General features: G+C 38.8%; 3 protein-coding genes and 1 long non-coding RNA gene across 12 annotated transcripts in view; 2 read left to right on the forward strand and 2 right to left on the reverse strand.

Moving 5' to 3' along the window:
* The first annotated feature begins 307 nt into the window (after window positions 1-307).
* Window positions 308-6,450, forward strand: CYREN (cell cycle regulator of NHEJ). Of its 2 annotated transcripts, none has more exons than XM_058191802.1 (5): window positions 308-582; window positions 1,307-1,444; window positions 2,061-2,184; window positions 3,267-3,333; window positions 3,665-6,450. In XM_058191802.1, the coding sequence occupies exons 3-5, from the start codon at window positions 2,063-2,065 to the stop codon at window positions 3,887-3,889; spliced, it is 414 nt and encodes a 137-aa protein (XP_058047785.1). In that variant the 5' UTR covers window positions 308-582; window positions 1,307-1,444; window positions 2,061-2,062; the 3' UTR covers window positions 3,890-6,450. The 2 variants fall into 2 exon arrangements, with proteins under 2 accessions (XP_058047785.1, XP_058047784.1); XM_058191801.1 differs by having other exon boundaries at window positions 308-573.
* A 195-nt stretch (window positions 6,451-6,645) lies between these two features.
* Window positions 6,646-10,063, reverse strand: TMEM140 (transmembrane protein 140). The gene is made up of 2 exons (XM_058191800.1): window positions 9,824-10,063; window positions 6,646-8,192 (listed from the first exon to the last, which is right to left on the reverse strand). The coding sequence occupies exon 2, from the start codon at window positions 8,175-8,177 to the stop codon at window positions 7,575-7,577; it is 603 nt and encodes a 200-aa protein (XP_058047783.1). The 5' UTR covers window positions 8,178-8,192; window positions 9,824-10,063; the 3' UTR covers window positions 6,646-7,574.
* A 537-nt stretch (window positions 10,064-10,600) lies between these two features.
* On the forward strand, window positions 10,601-15,604 carry LOC131202661 (uncharacterized). Of its 2 annotated transcripts, XR_009156184.1 has the most exons (4): window positions 10,601-11,476; window positions 12,178-12,265; window positions 14,185-14,285; window positions 15,488-15,604. It is a non-coding gene; the product is annotated as an uncharacterized LOC131202661 (long non-coding RNA). The 2 variants fall into 2 exon arrangements; XR_009156183.1 differs by lacking the exon at window positions 10,601-11,476 and having other exon boundaries at window positions 12,064-12,265.
* The window catches only part of AGBL3 (AGBL carboxypeptidase 3), a 55,120-nt gene continuing 47,043 nt past the window's right edge, over window positions 14,158-22,234 (reverse strand). For 5 of the 7 annotated variants that reach the window (XM_058191789.1, XM_058191792.1, XM_058191790.1 and 2 more), the window contains 5 exons: window positions 21,934-22,107; window positions 20,240-20,270; window positions 19,083-19,294; window positions 15,555-15,804; window positions 14,158-14,576 (listed from right to left, as the gene is read on the reverse strand). In XM_058191789.1, coding sequence (XP_058047772.1) covers window positions 14,345-14,576; window positions 15,555-15,804; window positions 19,083-19,294; window positions 20,240-20,270; window positions 21,934-22,107 — 899 coding nt within the window. In that variant the 3' untranslated portion in view covers window positions 14,158-14,344. The remainder of the gene's footprint in view (window positions 14,577-15,554; window positions 15,805-19,082; window positions 19,295-20,239; window positions 20,271-21,933; window positions 22,108-22,234) is intronic. The other 2 variants (XM_058191794.1, XM_058191793.1) reach the window with 1 other exon arrangement.

Consider the following 22,234-nt stretch of genomic DNA (forward strand, 5'->3'; position numbering starts at 1 on the left):
TTTCTTAGAGGGAAAAATCAAGTATATTTAAAAATTTTGCACCTAAAAACCCTTTTTATCACTTAAAAAGTATCTAATGAAAAATATGGACATTTCCAAGATTAATGTATAAAAATGATACAAAAGGAACTGGCAATTATTCAATGGACGGAGGCGGGGGGGGGGGATACCACACGACATTTGGATCAGTGAGTTTTCAAACTTGTACTTTTAAGGCGTGGACTTGAAGGAATTCTGGGAATTGAAGTCCACACATCTTAAAGGTGCCGAATTTGGCGGGGTGGGGGGGAGCGACGGGCCTGCAGGGGTGTCCAACCTTGGTAAGTTTTAAGACTTTGTGGACTTCAACTCCCAGAATACCTCAGCCAGCAAAGCTGTACGCAACACGCGTCTCATCCTGCTTCCGGGTGTCTCCTTGAAATTCAAGTCCCAGAAGCGACTGGAGTGCAACTCACGTGACGGAGTAAATCCTCGTTCCCGGCGCTGCTCATTTCCCTCTCCGCTCCCTCCGCCCCCTTCCCCCCACCGGCTGCCGGCGGAAAGTGGTTGTTTATGACGTTGCTTTGCTTGGAGGTGTGATGGGTGAGGGTGGGTTTTTCCCCCTTCTATGAGCACGTCTCGAGGGAAGCCTTGCTCCGGCTTTCCATCGGCAAGCGACGCGGAGCATCTTAATTCGCAGGGCGAGTAAACGGCCCGTGGTCTTTTTCCTTTTAAAAACTGGGTTTTTCGGCTCTTAGCTTGAGATATTTAAAAGAGTAACTGCACAGCTTCTCGCACGAAGAACTGGGGGCAATTGGATTCAGCCTGCAGCCTTGTGTAGTGGTTTGGGACAGGGGTCTCCAACCTTGGTGCCTTTAAGACTTGTGGACTTCAATTCCCAGAGTTCCTCAGCCAGCTTTGCTGGCTGAGGGACTCTGGGAATTGAAGTCCACAAGTCTTAAAGGGACCAAGGTTGGAGACCCCTGGTTTGGGAATAAGTATCATGGAATGGAATAGAATTCATCGGCCAAATGTGATTGGACACACAAGGAATTTATCATAGAGTATAGTGAACCTTACTATAGAGACTGAATTTAGTGCACAACAGTATTCGTGTCTTCTTTTATATTTGCACTAGTGGCAGTTTTGTGGTGGGGGCTTTGTATCATTCTTGTGACTGGTCGTTATGGCTCCAAGTACATAATGCAAACGAGTAACATTGCCTGTTGTGATTAGTGATGTCGATAAATCTCTGGAATAGTCAATGCCTGGACAATGTAATGTTGGTTCTCATCCAGAACTTTTTTTTTGTTTTCTTTCTATTTAGACTTGCGGCATAATACCATGGGAGATAGTGGAGAAGCCCTTATTATTGGACAAGTTCCAACACTGGGTGGATTTGGCCCAATTTAGGAATTGTATGTCCCACAAGTGTCTATAAATCCCCAAACTCAGATTGTTACAGGTAAGGAGTTATAGGGTAAAGATTGCCTCCTTAACTCTTAATGCAAGAGACTCGGGAGCTTGCTGTGTAGAAGCCAGAAGCAGAAAACCTTTGAAGATCTTTTGATCCAGGGATGAACATTGGGGGGGGGGGGGGCTGGCAGGGGAGCAAATTGAAGCAACATAAAAGCCTTCAGTACCTGTCCTTTATTTAGAATATTTTAAACTGTCGAGCTCCATCTGTTATTTTTTTCTACATATGTGCTTGTACCTGCAAGTTATTGAAATGAGAACAAAAATGGAGTGGACGATACTTACTTTCTTCCCCACAATCTCTGGCAACTCTGAGTGTAATTGCATAGTTTTATTTATTTTTTAATATATTTATAAAATAAAGTGTTAACTTTATGCTATGGCAAAGATGAGCCAGTATGTTTTTTGATTGACACCCCAAAAGTAATTTCAGTTGCTCTGTTTGCTGCCAGTTCAGTATTGCCTATGGTTACCACCAAATGGCTGAGACGTGTAAACATTGTTTTAGGAACAGTAGGCTGCATGGAACCCTTAATTCAATTGCCAAAGTTTAATTTCAAGTGTTCTTGTTGCACAAATTGTTCTCTTTCTTCTTGAATTAACAGAAATGAATTCCCCTGAGGCAGCAAAAAAGAGGATCCTCCCAGCATGGATGACCAAGAATGTAACTGAACCAGAAGAATGGGCAAAAATGAAGTCAAAGAGAAGAAAAAAGACAGCTTTAACAAGGTTTGCTGCCTACCTGTTTCTTAAAAATCAGAGAAGAATGGGTTGTTCTAAACTTCCTTTTCTACCCCCAAATGCCAAATTGGGAGGAGGGTTGTGTGTGTTGTGTAATGTATGTGTAGAACTATTGATAGACTAGGGGACATCCAATCAGTGTGGACTCTTAGTGGTTACATCAATAGATTTTCTCCAGAATTGTAGAACTGTCACATTCTTTGATTTCAGCTTTATCTTTCTGTTTTTATACCCTTAAATAGTCACGCACATGTATCTGTGCATACTCACACACATCCAATATATTTCATGGGATCAGTTTGTGACTAATTAAAAAGGTATTTGCTATGGTTTTACTGTTTATAGAATATGTCCTCCCAAATAGCTAAACTCATATCTTGAAAGTTTGACTATATTTTAGATTCAATTGAGGTTAAATTAGGATTAAATGTTAAAAAGCTTTCCCTTTACGCTTTGAAGAGTAGGAAACATTTTTAAACAACAGCCACAATTTTGTTATACAGTACAGAGATTGTGGGAGACAGATTAGCCAAAATTAAAGGGAGATCACGGTGAAGAGCTGTTTGGGATATAGGAAAGAGCTTTAAAATATTTGAGATGGTTACCCTGAGGGCAACCTGATTTCTTATCTACAACTGCTGTTATCAATTGAGTATGAAGTAGTTTCTTTGAATGTCGCCAAATTTTGTTATACTGTATGCAAAATTAGGCAGACTCATAACTGCCCACTGGTAACTACAACTAATTGTAAAATATTATTTTGTCTGTTTTTGTTTTTATTTTATTACTGTTTTTAATGCTTCTATTTGTAGTGGTGGTCTTTGACCCTAATTTTTTTAAAAATTGCTTGATGTATGAGTTGGTCTTTGCTATTTTTCCTGACACTAGACCTAAAAATATATAGTTATACTGAAATAGATAGATATACTGAATAAGGCTACAGAGAATTTGACAAGACTTAATGTGTATTTTCTGATATCTGCTGATTGTCTATAAATTGATATTTACTGAAGGGAGGGTTAGTCTTCCTATTTACTGTACATACTTTACAATATGATTTTCTTTTGTAGGACTGAAACTGTGTATTGTATGAATGAAGCAGAGTTGGTTGACATGGCTCTTTGTATTTTAGCTGAGGTGAGCAATGTTAAGATTTTGCCCAGGTGGCAGCTTCTTCCTTTTTGTATATTTCAGTATTTTCCATATTGCCAGAACATTTTGCTCTCTGAGAATTGGAAAAAAGAATTGGGCCTAAATACAGCCAATTGTACTGGGTAATCAAACTCACTGGACACTTGGGCATATTTCTTTAGACCACAGAGAATTATTTATATGTTTATCAACCAGGCATCATTGTAGATATTGTACCAGGCATTGAGCATCTCACTTATCCTGATTTAGAAAGCAGAGAGAAAAACCTGGTGTCTTGATTCCAAAATGAAAGAAAATATGATTGCTTCCTTTTTAGAATTGCAAGGCTATAGAAGATCTTTCATCAGAAGATAAGATACAAGAGCGTCAACAGGAATTGATAGATGATCATCTTCCAGGGACTGCTGTCAACATTGCCAAGGATCCTCCTGTACCACCCACACCTCCAGATCAGTCAGCTTCTTTAAGTAGCAATGAGGAGACCAAACTGGAGGAAGATGATGATGCCTTAAAATATGTCAGGGAGATTTTCTTTACATAATTTTAACATTTATAAGCAACATCTAGGTTTTTAAAATTGATTAATAGGAGATACAGCTAGGATAGTGGTGGCTAGTATACCAGAGGTGAAGTAATGGAGAATCACAATGGCAGGACTTTGTGAAATAAACTGATCAGGAGGAGAGACTCTGGAAATCTATTTTTATAATTGGAGATTTAATGGGATGCATTGGGGGAAGAATGGAGGAATCTCCTACTGGGTTCCCTGGTTCAATAAGCACTTTTTTTTGCTTGACTTCGAAGACTTGAATTTTGTATTTAAAGAATAAATGTAAGTAGTTCTTCTCTTTACACTGGCCATTTTCATATTAAATTAAGAGCTACAGTTTGTTTAATAACAGTTCAGTTATATGTGCCTAAGTTTATACTAGTTTGTAAGTTTATACTTACAAACAAGCAAACAAATATTTTGGCTTAGCAAATTGTGTGAATCCAGTCATAGAAAAAGTAGTGTTCACCTCCAGCTTCCTGAAATATCTGACTTAATTGATTCCTGACTCAAAAAATTATTTCTTTAATTTTGGGCTCCCAGAAGCAAAATATCCAATCTTCAGCTCTGTTACATTTTGTAAACAGGTAGTTCTTGCTTAACAAGAGTAATTAGGACTGGAATTTCCAGTGCTAAATAATGCACTCATAAAATGCAACATCTCATGACTGCATCACTTGGTGATGGCAATCCTGACAGTCCCCTTTGCTGTCAGTTTTCAACAAAGTCACTGTGAAGTCCCAGGTAACTTGCAAACAGGCCAATGGTTGAACAAGTGGCTGCTGTAGTGTGAGTGTGGCAGGGCCGAGGTGACTTCTGCTGGATGGGGCAGGGTGCCTGGTGCCAGGGAGGGGGTGTTGTGAGCACATGCTACAAAGTAGATTTCTAGCAGAAAAAGGCTTCAGGAATACGAATGACTGAGTGAGGGTGTTGGCAACCCGCGGCTCCAGAGCTGCATGCAGCTCTTTTGTCCCCCTGCTGCAACTCCCTGTTGGCTGAACCCACCACTGGCTAGCCCCTCCCCTCCCAGTCCCTCCTCACCTAGCCTGAGAAGGTAAGGGCAACGGTGGAAGATGGAGACTCACTCCATATTCCAGAGCAGGAGCAAAGCGCCCCTGTATTTGCCTCATCTCGTGGGTTCTTCTTCCAGCCCTTGTTGGTTGCTTGGGGAGAAGCGCAACTTGCTGTTCACCCTAAGACACTGGCCCGGCCCAGTTGTGGCTGATGCCACTGCTCTTGCCACCCCCATGGCCTGCCTGCTGCTCTTGCAGCGCCTTACGCAGCACAGTTAAATTTAGTACACTTCACAGTGGGGAAGAATGTGTTCCCTCATCCTGGAGCCCATTACAACGTGGAGCATCAGCTACAGCTGAGCCGGGCCAGTGTCTTGGGGCGGAGAGCAAGTCACGAATCTCCCTGAGTGACCAAGGTGTGCGCAGCACCAACAAGGACTGGAAAAAGCGCCTGTGAGATGAGGGGCACTTCGTTCCTGCTCTGGAATATGGAGCGAGTCTCCATCTCCCGCTGTCACCCTTACCTTCCCGGGCTAGGCATGGAGGGGTGGGGCCAGCCTGTTCAGTTGACAGGGAGCTACAGCAGGGATAGAATTGAGCTTCAGGTTTATCTGGGAACCTGAAATGACTGGATTTAAATCATGGTGAAAAGCACCCAAAGAAGAAAGAACAGTATCAGCAAAAAAAACTAACCAACCATCGCCTCTTTTTGGAATTGATTCAAAAGAGAAAACACACACACACACTCACTCACACACGAGACAGAGAGGAGAGAGAGAGATTAGAGAGAGAGAGAGTGAAAGAGAGACACAGAGGAGAAATACCTGTTTCCCACAGAAAAGAAAACACTTTGAGCCACAAAACCTGGGTAGGCGACTTCCTCATTGGCTGTTTGTGAGAAGCTGGCAGGGGTGGTTGCAAATGGTGATCATGTGACCCTGGGATACTTACAACCATTGTAAATGCAAGCTGGCTGCCAAGCACCTGAATTATAATCATGTGATCATGGAGTCATTGTGACAACTCTGAGGACCAGTAGTGCCTCTCTATTGCACCATCACAATTTTGAATAGTAGCTGAAAGAGTGGTCAGGAAATGAGAATTATATTTTAATTTATGATTAGATTTCTATGATGCAAGAATATAATACAATAACAGGGAAAAAGTCTGCTGAAGTGCACAAGTACCCTGGAGACATGCATTTTTGGATCAGGTTTTAGTATTTGTCTTCATTAAATAGGTGTCTCTTCTCCACTAATGTTCAGATCACTTGACAATTAGATGGGTTATAACTAAGAAACAAGAAATTACTTCAGTGCATTTATTACTCATGTAGTAGCCTTAAATCACAGATCTGGGACATGTGGTTCTTTTTTACAAAAGTATTGTGTTAATGTCTGTCAGACTGGGGAAGATATAAAAATGCTATATAGAAAAAAAATGTCCTTGACATGCTGCCGTGGTGGCGCAGTAGTTAGAATACAGTACTGTAGGCTACTGCTGGCTGCCTGTAATTTGGCAGTTCGAATCTCATCAGGCTCAAGGTTGACTCAGCCTTCCATCCTTCCAAAGTCGGTAAAATGAGGACCCAGATTGTTGGCAATATGCTGGCTCTGTAAACCACTTAAAGAGGGCTGTGAAGTGGTATATAAGTCTAAATGCTATTGCTATTTACAAATGCAACTCTGACATATCTATTCATAATTAAATTGTTTTATTTACGAATTACTTTGCTTTTATCAGAAAGTCGCTTGACAGAAAGATGGAGTTACCATATAGTAATATAAAAATACAAATAATTCAGTTTTAATTAAAAGGTCATGGCATCGTTCACATACAATTAGAACCCTGGGGAAAGAAAAACTTCCCATTTAAGGCTTAACTGCAATACATTGGTATGTAGATAATCTTACCACCATTTTATTTGCACATAACCAAATATTATTTGCACAATAACCAAATATTATTTTCACAATAACCAAATATTAAGAGAGATATACGTATAATACTTGTGGAGACTGAATAAGTGTTCTATTATGTGCTAGGATTCAACTAAATCCTTTTCAGCAATGGAAATTCTCTCTTTCTCTTTCCCTCCTTCTCTCTATCTCTCTCCTCCTCCTCTCCCTCTCTGTTTACAGGCCATACCATGCTTCGTATGGCAAGGACAGTGCTCCAAAAATAGAAGAGACTAAAACAGTTTGTGGGAGGATTTTATGGTGCTTCAATGCTTTACTGCTTTTTACCTTAATCCTTTCCTCAAACTTAGTACATTCTTAAATCTAAGTGTGGTTCCTCTTGAGAGACCTTTAGTTGATCTTCCAGCCTTTGAAATAGGAGAAGCTATGCATTAAGTGTATGTGTTAAGAGTGTTACCTCCCTTCCAATTCACTTATGTTGGAAAGCATTCTCTGAATTCAATTTATTCAGTCCTTGGAAGGTGTTTTTGCACTGGTTCCGCCACTCAACTCACTACAGTGTGTGTTACATTCAGATGCTGCCTCACATTTGTCACACAAATTATTTCATATCCAACTAAGATTTTCTGGGTTCACACTCAGTTCACTGAACCATAAATAAACAGAGGATAGTGTTGCATGACAAATTCTTGTAGTCTATTTTGCAGTTCAGTGTGTCAATTGAACAAAAACTCATGGGAGGCTCTAGACAGCAGTGAGAGGTCTCTTATGAAGAGTGTCTTTGTATTTTGCAAGGTAGAGGGTAATTATGAGCAGGTGGAGGAGAAGTAAAACGTAAGCTCCAAATAGGGCGGCAAATCCCACACTGAGTTCTGAGACTTGAATCCATTTCTGACTGGGAAAGATAAACAAAACGAGACCAACAGGCAAACTCACACTGCTAACAGACAGAAAAATCTGAGCCAATTTCCACCCATCTCTGTCTTTGAAACACAGGGCCTGCTGCATGATTGTATTGGCACCAAAGAGACACAAAACTGGGCTGATGTATACACAGAGTCTTGATAGCACCAGTGCAACCTTGCTGATTCCCAACTTCGCTATTTCTTCAGTCATAAGGCAATCCAGTTCTCCTTTCTCATTCCACAAACAGAAATTGTAGAAGCCAATTCTTTTGGTGGGAAGGTTGACTATATCCCCAGCTTCCCAGACAAGGGCATATAACAGCAAAGCATTATAACCAATGGCAAGGGAGAAATGACTCAGGTACAAGAGGCAGAAACTGTAGGTTGTCTCTCTTAACCCTTTAATGAATTCAACGATGTTTTTTTGGATCTTCAGCTGCATTTTTCACCTGAATACCTAGCAGAAGAAAGTAAACAGGTTGGCTTCTAGGAACTATGTCTCCACTTGGTCACATACGGTACTTCCCAACTGTTTTAGGGACCAGTTTTATAAAATGTTATAACAATGTGATTCTAACCATGTTTCTATTATCAACAGTATAAATTTTAATAAATTACAATTTGCCTAGTTCACACAATATCAAGCCATATGTGATGGTTTTCAATCTACAGTTAGTAGATATATATCATACACAAGATCATTCGCACTCCTGGAAAGGTTTGGGTACAGCCACTGAGATTTCCAAAAGTTATTACAAATTGAAACTTATATATGATAAAAAGAATGTCATAGTGTAGAAATGGAATGAATTTGTGTGTTTTTAATTTGCTTGTACATGCTTCCAACAGAGCTTTCAAAGACCAAGTCTAGCTCCTAGCCCTAGTTAACATAGGTTAACAAAAGATTCCAAATGAAATGTTGGAAGAGTTTTTTTTCAGTTCCTTTTCCCAAACCTGTTAAGAAATATTATTCTGTTGGAGGTGTTTATTTTTTTTAAAGGGATGGAAAGGTTTTTTCAAAAAAGGAACAGACAGTTATAGAATTAGGCATGTTAAGAAGAAACATAGTTATTCCTCATATTTCATAATTTGGTGTTATGAGTAACACAAGCTGGTGTTACCCAGATTCCTATTCTGAATTTTAACCATCATAGTCTATAGTCAGTTAATATGCTGGGGATTAAGGAAACTAAAGTCTAGCACTTTATGAAGACTGTAACAATAAAAGGTAGAAAATTCATAACAATGAAAGATCCTTTTTCAGAAGATGCCTGGAAAAAATGGAATTCACTACAAAACTTACTAATGGCCGATAGCATGAAAATTTTTAAAGGGGGAATAATACAAGTTCCTAGATAATAGTTCTATCCACATGTAGTTATATATTACCTCCAGTTTCATAGGCTATAGTCCCTTACACCAGGAACAGCTGAAGCAAATCATAACATAATCATTGGCTTTCTTCTGTGATTCACGGTGGCTCTTATATTTGGATATTGACTAAAGACATGCTTCCTTTACAAGGTAGAAGAGGCATGTGTACAATACTTATTACATCCTTGTCCTTCAAATTCAGTAGGCAAAAAATGCTTGAGGATAAGGTTGAGGATAAGATTTAAGGGTGAACTAAGTCTGCATTAAAAATGCAGCTTCAGTCATGCACTAAAAGAGAAACAAATCTATGGTTTGAAAAGTATGATGAACATATTCAAAACCGCAGGCAACACGCAATCCATCCCAACCGCGGAGCATTAGGATGAGGAAGGCTGGGTTAAAGACCTCGTTCGCGAGGTCTTCGTACGAGAAGAAAGGAAAAGGGGCACCCAGACCGCTTGCTTTCGTTTGGGGTGCCCGCCGCTGAAGCCAATTCAATTGGAAAACCAGCTGGGCCTCCGTTCTCTTGCCCCAGTCAGGAGGCGTGGGAGGCAGGGGCTGCCAAATAATCCAAGACCATTGCAAAATAATCGAGAAGAATTAAAGAGTGATCTTGACTATTATACATTCCATATTACTATGGCCCTACACCTCGTGCACGCTTAAAGCAGTAGCCAGGAGTAGTAATAGTTTTAAAAAGGTTAAAATACTTGCCGGCGAATCCAAGGGCATTAAAGTCCTACAGCTGGAAGCGATCCTCCTTAGAGCTCAGCCTCCGTCACTTTCAGTCTTGTTTACCGCTTGACCTGTTTTTACTTTTCGGATCACGTGTTCACGTCAGCAGATTTCACTTTCGGTTTCGTTTTTGTCCGTTTCTCCGCAACCGGGTGCTTTCCTACCAGAGGGGGAAGGGAGGAGGGGTGTCTGTTGTGCCGTGGTTGTTTTCTTGGGAATCCAGGTCATCTTTCAGCAAGGACTGTTTGACAGTTTGACTGTGTTTATGCTTTTTCAAGAATCACGTCACAGTTTAGGCACGCCTCTGTAAGACTCACAGAATTATGAATATTGTAATTATGATGAATATATCGTTAGAGCGCGAAAGCTCGGGGACAAAGCAGAAATGTCAGATTGTTTTAGGCGCTTTTGTGTCGTCCTTCCTGGCTTTCGCGAAACACAAAAGGGCCAACGGCTCCAAATTTCAGAGCTGGCCCAATAAGCGTTTCTGTAAATACCGAGAGAGAGAGACAGCGGAAATCATTTCTCGTAGGGCGGAGATCTCGGCCAGCGCTTCTCGACCAGCGATTTTAAGACTGCGAGCTTCAACTCCCAACATTCCTCAGCCCGTGTGAAGTTGAAGTTAACGTATCTTAAAAGTTGTTCAAATCGAGAAACACGGTCGTTTTAAAATGTCCCAGCTAAGTAAGGCACTCCAGTATTCCAGGAGAGAGATGGTAGCGTTGCCCAATCGCTCCTAACGATTTCCTTCCTTCCTTCCTTCTTTCTTTCTTTCTTTCTTTCTTTCTTTCTTTCTTTCTTTCTTTCTTTCTTTCTTTCTTTCTTTCTTTCTTTCTTTCTTTCTTTCTCGAGTACGTATTAGATAATATATATAACAATAAGCATGAATTGAATAAATAAAATGAATACAATTAAAGGGAACATTAGGACAGGGAACAAGCACCTGCCTGCAAACACGAATAGCAAGAGAGCAGAAATCCTTATGAAATAGTGTTGTGCCTTGGTGCACATATACATAAACGTGACGCAAGGCACAAAATGCATAAGGTACATTGTTTCTAGGCAGTTGTTATTATAACTATGTTGTAATTGTAGGCTTCCTTCCTGCTTTTTGTTTTTGTAGGGTTGGGATTTTGTTGCTTGGCTTATCAGGGTTTTTCTTCTTAAGTAGCCCAATTTGAACAAGCAGATTTTTTTAATGCTTTCATCTGCAAATATTTCATTGCTGTCTTATTGTTCAGGATCTTTTCACATAAGAACCAAAAAAGCTTACTAAAATCTAAAAGTGATCCATTTGTGCAGCCAAATTTATGTGTACAGCTAGTCCTCATTTACAAGTAGAGCTGGCAACTCCTTGGCTAAGTGACACTTCATAGAGTGAAACATCATGCGATTATTTTGATTATAGGACACCAGTTCCAGCTGCAGTTGTTAAGCATTTTACTAGACTGCAACTTGTATTTTCGTGCTGGCTTCCCCACTGACTTCGTTTTTCCAAAGCCTGCTGTGAAGATTGCAAATGGTGATCATGTGACCATGGGGACAATTTTGAAAACTGATCTGAAATCTTTTTCAGCACTGTGGGTAACTATGAACAGTGGCCAGTAAGCAAGGACTCCTTTCTTGTTACAGGTATAATGTCTACCTAGCGTAGAAGCACCTGCTAAGATGAAATCTTAGTGTTTTTTATACTTTTATGTCTGAATATGAGCAAGTTCGCATTGAGTGTTGTGTGTGGGTATAGAAATGGAAATGAGATACATTAAATTTTGATTTTCTGTCCTATCTATCTAAAAAATCTGAAATAGCATCCTGTTCAGACAAAAATACTTCTATTTTTACTGATTTTTCAAATTTTTGTATTTTTAATTAAACTCTTCTTGTCTATAGGCATAATCTGTTGAGCCACTCCAGCAGCACATAAGTGATGAATTGTTTCAGATATTGACTATCTTAACTGCTCCTCCTCATTCAACTATTTCTTATTATTTTTTTCGTTTCTCTCTTTTTATAGTAATGTAGAAGTATATATATATATATTTAAAAAATCACTAATGCTCCAATGGGAACAGAGGAATTCAAGTGAAAATTAACAAAAAATTAGTAAACCTAGTGAGGATCAATAGGAAGGAATATGGCTAACTAATAGTCATTTCGTTTTCATTGAAAATTCCAAAATCCATTGTTGAACTAAACTTAGTTGTGTATGAACACTCTAGGCCAGACCTAGGGAGGGACAGTGCCAGCAAACGGGGTGGAAGAGATGGCCCTTTACCACAGTCCCATTTTCCCATGTAGCCCTTTAGAGAAATTAATAACCACCCCTGTTTTAGGAGGAACTTGACTATTCAAAAGCCCTTGGTTGGATATTAGAAGTTTACTCAAATGGTGACTGGAATTTCCATTTATTTCAAATTCCAGGTAATTCTGCAAAAATAATGCCTTAACACAATGATGGCTAACCTATTTGTTGTCGCGTGCTGAAAGTGGGAACGCCTGCACCCATAATGCACTGTTTGCGCAACCCCCCCCAGTATGCCCTGTCCCCTGTGCATGTGACCCCATGCTCCCCCATATCCCACTTTGGGCCTAGTACGCCTCCCTGCAGCCTCCTGGGAACAAAAACGGGCCGTGGGAGTCGTATCACACCCCCTGTGCCCCGTTTTGGACCTAGCAGGCCTCCCTGCAGCTTCCTGGGAGCAAAAACAGGCTGCGAGGAGGGGGGGTGCACCACCATCCTGGCACTGTTTTGGGCGTAGTAGGTCTCCCTGCACTTATAACCCATAATGCAATATGCACACGACCCCCCATGCATGCCCTCCCCCCAACATGCACGTGTGACCACCCCGCACATGCGTGCACTTATCCCACGTGTCCTGCCCCCCCACGTGGCAGAGCATCAGTTGGCTGGTGGTAGACTTGGTGTGCATGTGCGGTGTGCACGTGCGGTGGAGCTGAGCTGGGGCGACGGCTTGTGTGCCTGCAGAGAAGGCTCTGCTTGCCACCTATGGCACATGTCATATATCAAGAAGAGGGCCGTGAAAATATTTACAGACCCCTCGCATCCTGGACATAAACTGTTTCAACCACTACCCTCAAAACGACGCTATAGAGCACTGCACACCAGAACAACTAGACACAAGAACAGTTTTTTCCCAAAGGCCATCACTCTGCTAAACAAATAATTCCATCAACACTGTCAAACTATTTACTGAATCTGCACTACTATTAATCTTCTCATAGTTTCCATCACCAATCTCTTTCCATTTATGACTGTATGACTATAACTTGTTGCTGGCAATCCTTATGATTTATATTGATATATTGACCATCAATTATGTTGTAAATGTTGTACCTTGATGAACGTATCTTTTCTTTTATGTACATGAGAGCATATGCACCAAGACAAATTCCTTGTGTGTCCAATCACACTTGGCCAATAAAAATTCTATTCTATTCTATTCTATGTGCCATAAGTTCACCATCAAGGCCTTAACATGTTCATTGGTGATAGCAATTATGTTTGGAAGATTTAGCAGTAAAAGGAAAACCAAGCCACCAAATAACACTGTGGTTGGATACCATCGAACATGACACCAGCCACAACATAGAACTCAAGAAAATAGTGCAAGATTGGAAGATGTGGAGAGACCTGGCCCATAGAATCGCCAAGAGTCGGGCTTGACTGAAATGATAACATTATCATCAGCACTGCCTTAGCAAGTGACAAAAATTAAGAATGTGGTTTAAAAGCAACTATATGTATTAGAACATAAGTTTTCATGGATGGGATTTCAGTTCACTGGATCCATCAGCTGGCAGGTACACATAATTATTGATACTTGGAATTTGCCTCAGATCAGGAAAAACTGGTGTCTTCCAATACAAAATTGGTCACATGGCAGATTTGAAATAATTAAGCTGGAGTCCCTTGGAAACTGGAAATAGTTAATTATAAGGATTGTCCAAGACATTTATATACAGTGATGTATATTTTGCCTATTTGTAAGAAACATGGAGTTAATGACAGCAGCAGCCCCAAATTGGAAAAGTGACCTTATTTCCTCTATTGCATTCTTAAGACAAACCCCAAAGAGAAACCATTCAAGTTTATAGCTTTTTCCTTTTTAGTTTCAACACCTTAAGGAATGAAAATCCTACTCTTGTTTAACATGATTCAGCACTGAGAAATCCAATTTCCCATCTCATTTTTTTCCAGATCATTTTCTTGAAATATTATATTTAGAAATGAAATGATTCAACTTGCTTCCCTGTGCAATTGGCTAACAATAAAAATAAATCAATCAATCAGATCATATTTTAGTTTTCTTTATTCACAGCCACCTCCCTCCGAGATGTTCTAGTTTGTATCCAATATTCCAATCTTGTGAAAGTGCAACTGCTCTGCATGCAACATCTTCCCGGTATGATGTCTAAAGAGGTAAAGCAGTATGCTCGGATGATATGTCTGAAACGGTACAAAAGAAACTGCATCTTATATTATGCATGAAAAGAAATCCTCTCAGTTGTGTTTGGAAGATCTTGCACTGAAGGTCTGTCACTTTTACATCTCTTAGGAAAAAAATTGCTTTCCCTCTGGCAAAACAGATTTCTTGATGGCATTTTTGGCCTGCTTTGTAGTAGAGACCTGGATGTTTCATCATCTTCAGAATGTTTCACTAAAATTGTTTTGTTGGGCCCTTTTGTAGTCAGTAAAGTAGCCAGGCGTGGTCTACACAAATAAGCAAAACAAAGTAATTTTAAACAGCTATACCTTAAAATTATTTTGCTAGTCTGTATATATAAAAGTGGCATACCACTCACGCATCATCACAAAATCTCCAGAACCGTAAAGCCTACAAACTTGAAATTTGCCACATGTTCCTTTTGCTCACTAAGAAAGGATTTTTTGAAATGACCATCAGAGCATTAGTATTTTCTATATTATTATTAACACACTCTGATGCTAAGGAGTTCTACACCCCCTCCTCACCTGAAAAGAAATCTGTTCCAAATGCAAAACACAAGCAGAGGAGAGGAGTTCCACTTTCGGTTTTACTTTCACAGCAGAAACCAGGGGATAGGATAGGGAGGCTTCTGTGGGGCAAGGCTGAGGGAGAGAAGGGGACAGGATAGGGGAGGCTTCTGTGGGGCAAGGCTGAAGAAGAGAAAGGGAAAGGAGAGACCAATCCGTAATTAATTTTCTGTAAGTGTCGATTTATCAAGGCCAATCACATAGTTTTGTAGCAGAGCAAAGGTATTAAGCTATATACCATATATATATATGGTTCATAACATGCTTGTTGATAATCCAGGCTGCCCACCACAACAGAGGCCATGTTTTTTTTTTTAAAAAAATCAGTGAATCAGGATGTAAAACATAGAAAAACTGGAAGCTGCTTATTTTGAAAAAGTATAAAATGTTATATATAAGGCTAAATACAAAGAAGTACATTTTTCTTCCTGACTTGCTGCAGCCACATTCTTTATTCAGGATGCTTCTTTATATTATTTGCAAAATAATTTAAAGTATTTCTTAAATACTTTAAATTGTTTAAAGTGAAGTGTTTCAGTGAAGTATTTTTTGATCTGGAATTGTACTTCTGTTTTGTTACACAAACTTGATTTTCTCATTAAAAACAGGAATCACAAAACAATTTTGGATGGAAGCATTAAAAGTCAGGCTGAATAGATACTACGTTTTATTTACCGGTGTTGGCCCAAGGATTTTAGATGTCGTTCATTCCTCAAATATTTTTCGGTAGGTTGACTGTATTTTTCCTCAGACATCAAAGGAAGGGAGAGCAGTAAATCTTGATTAATAGAAGACTTGTTCAGTTTAAGACCTTCTTCACAGTTCCCTCCACCAATTTTGATAGTTTTAGCATTCCTTGTTGGTGACCATTCCTTTACTTTCTCTTTGCTTCCAGGTAAAGTACTTTTTTTTGTCTCAAGGAAACCTGTGATGAAAAACAAGTAAATCTGTGACAATCTTTCCAAAGATCAATTTAACCTACAATTCAATAATTTAGTCTTAATCCCCTTTGCATGATTTTTTTTCTGTGACATATTAATAAATTCACATTAGCCTATCCTACAGAAGAAAAATAATCTCCCACCCTGCCATATCCTTCTTTCAGATCTTGTAGTCGTTTTGAGCTTCTTATACTCAATTAGGAAAAAATGTATTTCAAGTTGGCCTTTGTGTCATAAATCATTATGTTCATTTATGATAATTCAAGCTGATATTTCAAAAATTTCCCAAATCCCCGTCTCTTATGAATAAAAGGATTCTGTGCTCTGCAGAGAATGTGTGCAGGTCTGAGAGAAAGAGGGAGGAAAGGAAGGAAGGAAAGTAAGTTTATTTGGCAGTAATATGGAAGTGACATGTCATCGCTGAGGGATTTTTTTTATTTTTTGCTTCCCATTTTAAACTTCAGCACAAGGATTTCAGGCAACTATTATTCTGTCCCACCTTAATTTTTAATTCTTTCAAAGTTTTAAAATATCAGTCCTCACAAAGCTTTTCAACTGATAACTCTATTTGGGATATCCCTCCCTCAGACAGAATTGGTGTGAAATCTGTGACCTTGACCTTTCAACAAATCCATCATGTATGCAAGTTTTACCTGTTCCTGGATTAGAAGGCTCTGCTTGTAGTCATTCATGCCTTAGTTACTTCCCATTTGGATTTCAGTATACTCTGCATGGGGCAGCCCTTGAAAAGCATTTGGAAGTTTCAAATGGTCCAGAGTGCAGCAGTGGCCAGTACTGGATGCATTAGGTTCATCACTGTGACACAACTGTTGCATGGCCCACACTGGTTTCCAGTAGGCTTCCAGGTGCAATTCAAAATGCTTGTTATACCTTTAAAACCCTATACGGCCATCTTAATTGAAGGTCACCTGTCTCCAGTAGGCGACGGGTAGTTCGGAGAACTGATAGCAAAAATCCCTGCCCTCCTCCATGCGCAGCTGAGCCACGCGATCGTCAGAGCCTTTTTTTTTTGACTTTTATAAGCATTTTTTAACAACCTCTTCGGCCATTTTTTAAAAGGTAAAAAAGCTGAAGCCTACTAGACCAAAAATGGGTGTAGGCAAAAAATGCGGGGCGGGGGGGTTTGTTTGAGAGAGGGGGGGGAGAGGGAGAGGAGAGAGAGAGAGAGAAAAAGAAAGAAAGAGAGAGAAGGAGGGAGGGAGGGAGGGAGGGAGGGAGGAAAAAGGAGAGGAAGGAAAGACTACAAATCTGGTACTAGATGCAGCTTCAGAGAATAATCCAGGGCTGGAAGGGACCTGGAGGTCATCTAGTCCAACCCTGCTCCAGCAGGACATAGTTAGTGAGTTTCTGTCTTTTGATCCCCCAGTCACATAGCCACACCCACCCAGTCACATGACCCCACCAAGCCATGCCCACAGAACCGGTAGGAAAGAAATTTAGATTTCACCACTGCTGGAACCCAAGACAGGACACGTCTTCTCTGTAGTGCTACCTGTGCTACCTGTGATACCTGAACATCCACCTCAAAATCCATATAGCTCCAGCCTTCTAGAAAGCCAGAAAACCTGGCTTTTCCTTCAGGCATTAGCGCCAGGCTGCTAGTGGATCCTGATACACACTTTTTGGGGACTAAGTATGATGCCTCTACTCTTCTAATCTACTGTGATTGTTTTTAATTGTATTTTTTGTTCTGCCATTATATTTTTATATTCTTGCTACCAACCCAGTTGTTTAATAAATATAATAATTATATTATATAATTATATTATATAAGTATAATAAATTAATAATTAAAAATGGGATCCTAAAATCTCAACTCAATATATATTTAAGTCAGGGGTGAAATGTAAAATTTGTTACTGCTGGTTCTGTGAGCGTGACTTGGTGAAAGGGTAACGAGACTGGGTGGGCATGGCCAACTTTTTTTTTAAACTTTTAAAAGCATTTTTTCTACAACCTCTTTGGTCGAAGAGGTTGTAAAAAAAATGCATTTAAAAGCCTGTGATGATCAGGCTACTCAGCTGAGATTGCCAGAGGAGCCTTTTAAAAGGTTTTTTTTTACAACCTCTTCAGCTGAGGATGTTGTAAAAAATGCTTTTAAAGGGTTCTGATGATCCCAGCTGATCTGTGCAATCATCAGAGGCTTTTTTTTACTTTTAAAAGCATTTTTTTGGCCGAAGAAAAAATGCTTTTAAAAGTAAAAAAAAAAAAACAACTCTGACGATCGCGCGGCTCAGCTGGGGCAAGGTGGGGGGGGGAGGGATTTTGCTACCAGTTCTCCAAATCACCCACCACCATCGCTACCGGATCTAACGATCCGGTCCGAACTGGGAGCATTTCACCCCTGATTTAAGTCTTAAAAACTGATTTCCATTGTCATCTATTTTCAAATGTCCACTCCACAGCTTTGTGAGGAAATATAATAACTAGATGCACTACTACAGAAGTTGTTCATTCCACATCAAAAGTGTATTTCAAAATCTTACTTTAAAATAAGTAATGATAGAACGATGTGAATTATTAAAAATACATTTTAAATATTGTTAAATTTAATTGATACCATGTATCAGTCTTTTCACAGAAGGCATTATGTATACATGTATGGTTTATGTATGTGAGGCTAATTCATTCTCCATATCCTCTTTTGAGCAATCCTGGATATACATTTCATAAAATAGCTTTGGAAATTATATTTTATTAAATGTTCTTCAGCTTCTAAACACTAGGTTTCCCCACCCAGAATACAAATTTGTAGTTCAAACATTATTTCCAGTTATTCCTCTCCTCTGAGAAGGAGTAAATGGGAAGAGAAAATACAATGTGAAAAACATTTTATTTTCGTATCAGATGGTAACCCACCCAACCCTAAAATTTGGTCTCTCTCTCTGATTTGGCAGCTTGACAGGCAGGTTAAAATGGCTGCTCATGAGCATATGTGATCCAAATATGTTTTACTGTTCTACTTTTTGCTATTATTAACTCTGTAGTTGATTAATTTATCAGAATACTCTTCATCAATTAAGAAAAAATCCTCAAGTTAAAGTTAGTGTTCCGTTTCCTAAGAAAGATAATGAATTGACTAAAATACTTTATGTAACAAGTTGCTCATCATGACTTCGAAGACTATAAGGTCCAGCCCTTTTTAATATACAAGTAAACTAGCCAATATATTTTAGAAATTTTGAGGAGAGTATAAAATCCATTGTAATTGGTAAAGATTTAATTTCCAATGAGAAAAAACCTTTGATTTCTGGAGATGCCTTCTCTCTGCAACTATTGGTTTTTCCAGCTTGATACTTTTCTAATCTCCAGGTTGCAGCTTTGTTATATGGAGCATTTAAATGGATTTCTTGAGCTAGAGCAATATTTTGTAGTTCTTTTTCTTCTAACTGTAGTGTGACACAGCCCCTTTCAGGGTGATTTTCTGCTTCTGGCTGAGACAGATATAAAGGGCTGAAACAGATTAAGATTAAGCATCTCAAAACTCAGAAGAAAATAACATGCAAAATAAACCAATTCTTAGATGTTAAAAAAGGATACACTTCAAAAATTTTGTGCCTTCTGAAATATACAGTACAGTAAATTCAACCCTTTTGTGAAATAGTACTTATGCTTATATTTATGCTATATTTGGATATGAAAATGTTGACTTGTTTCTGAGCTTCCAGGAACTCCTGGCAAATGTTTTCTTTTCTATTTTTTATAAGGAAATTTTCCATAATTCACTTTAAATAAGTGGATTCTTAAAGTATTGATAAACACTAAAATGACTTTATAGCATTCAGTATTTTTCAGGTTAGAAAACATACTGTCGTGGCAGAATCATAAAACTTATTAAAATGCTGAATAAATTAAGATCTATCTATTACCACTTGGGCTACAATCCATTTAAAATGTGAAATTATGACTTCTGAATAACCTACTGCTTATATCTGCACTTATAAAATATCATTTCTAAAATAAGAAGTGTTTTTCTCTTTCTTTAGATTATATGCAAGTGTCATGGCAAGCTTTATCCCAGAAAAGAGCACTCCAACCTTCAGTATGAAAAAGAAGAAATTATCTCAGAACGATGTTTACCCTTTGCAGATTTTCTTTAATAATTACTTCTAATATAAATTACATGAACTTTACTGCTAAGTTAATTAGAGTGAACTTTTTGATTAAAATAAATAAATCCACTAAATAGTACTTGTACCCAAACTTGCAATGTAAAATTTATTGTAAGATAAAAAATATTAGTTAAAATAAAGATTAGAGAAAATATTTTATAAAGCATATGTGCAGTCTTATGCCTGACTGATCCATATTAAATTAAATTAGATTCTGTGAGATTTTTCTCAAGGTTTCATATGAGGGTTTCAGAAATCGCTAATAATAAATACACGGTTTTCCTACCTTGGGTGACTGTCCAGTTGTATGAGAGATGCTACAAATAAAAGATACAAAGATGACATACGGCATAATTAAAAATAAAGGTCCTTATTTGTTACATAGATTTCAATCCTTTCTCATTATATTCTTCCCTGGTAGAGAACCACATTAATATTTTCAATTACTAATGAATTACTTCTTGTACAAGAAAATAATTCTGCTTATGTTCATTCATTTGGGCACTTAAAATTAAGAAGATGACATGGCCTCTTATTTTAAATATTTTCAAGATATTGTAAATCAACTTTTAACAAAAATTTTTAGCTTCTATCATTAAAAAAATCAATTTGATTTATTAATGATTTGTAACAAAACAAAATTGGACTTGGACTAAATAGTTCCTTCCAACTCTATGATTATATAAAAATATAGAATTTATGAAAACACGACTCACAAAAATTGTGAACATCAAAATTATTGTTGTGATATTTTAGATCATTGTTGAAGAACTCAAGCAATTAAGCACATTTGTTTTTGTACTTGAGGTCATGTATATTTAACTGTTCTAGAATGATATAGTATGTACTATTCAAGAAAGGATAACCTTTTATTTTTGTATGGTATAACTCCAATCCTAACCATTGCCAGATATTAACCACTGGCAATGGTTTTGCTGTTAAGCCTCTTATATTTGATGAAGTAAGATGAAAATTCAAAACCCTATTTAGCCATTAGACTCTACACTGTGGCTTGGGCAGGTTGTAACTTAGCATACTTTATTGGATAATTGCCTAGATCGGGGTGTCAAACTCGATTTCATTGAGGCCGCATCAGGGTTGTGTTTGACCTCAGAGGGCCAGGGGGGAATGTGGGGCGTGGGCATAGTCATGGTAGGCGTGACACAGAACTTGTGTTGGGGGATATCTGTGGTGGCCCAGAGACCCTCGCTCACTCTCATTATAATTTTAATCCTTTCTTCCTTCCTTCCTTTTCTTTCCCTCTTCATTCTCTTTTCTTCTTCCTTCCCATCTTTCCTTCTTTTTCTGTCTTTCCTCTTTCCCTTTCTCCTTTCCTGTCCCTTCTTGGATGGTCAAATGCAAGAGGGGAAACATTTCTCCTTCTGTTTTGTTTTTAGTTTGATAGCCCTCTGCCAGCAAAACGTGTACCCCAAGGGCTGGTCGTTTACTGTTTCCAGGCTGGCCTTGTGGGCCAGATCTAAGCATCCCCCGGGCCTTGAGTTTGATACTACTGGTCTAGATAAAAATGAGAAAATTTCTAAGCACCTCTATGATGTTTGAGGGTTTCTAATATTTACGTTTTTTCTAATATCTACATGATTTTAGTAAAATGACTTAGTCTTCCCAGACCTTTTGGGTGTCCTAAGAACCAGTAAACAGAGTCATAGCCCTAACACACAGGTGTCAAAGTTGCATGTTGCCATCATGTGATGTATTGCAACTTTTTTCCCTTCACGGAGCTGGGGTGGCATGGCCTGCACATGATGCATCTGGCTCGTGGGCTGCCAGTTTGACATCCCTGCTCTAACACAACTGAAGGGTGTCAGGTTACAGAAAGCTTCTAAAACTGTGTATAATTCCCATCAGATTTGTTTATGAAAGGAAATTACCATATATTTACTATACCTGCATGGTTAATTACTTCTTACTATGCATTGCCTCCCCCTCCCCCTATCATAATATTGTGCTACAATACTTAACTTTTTTGATGGATGCTTACTTCCCTCTTCATATTTTCCACTCTAGGAAGTCGGCAACCCAGAAGTGCACTATTTTTCTTTGGTGTATTGCACATTTGGTTATGGGCAGTGGGAGGTAGGAAAAGTCTCTGGGAAACAACGTGCTTAAAAGGGTGGGATAGGTCCCATCCAAAATCTGTTTAAATAAAAGACCAAACCCAGACATAGTACTGTAATACAATCTTGACATGATAAAAGTTGACTATATCAAATATTGTTAAGGAACCTCTCTAGCTCTTAAGTGCCTAGATTTGCTCTCTCAT

Source organism: Ahaetulla prasina, chromosome 7, assembly GCF_028640845.1.
Source record: "Ahaetulla prasina isolate Xishuangbanna chromosome 7, ASM2864084v1, whole genome shotgun sequence".
In the NCBI taxonomy this organism is placed as follows: Eukaryota; Metazoa; Chordata; class Lepidosauria; order Squamata; family Colubridae; genus Ahaetulla; species Ahaetulla prasina.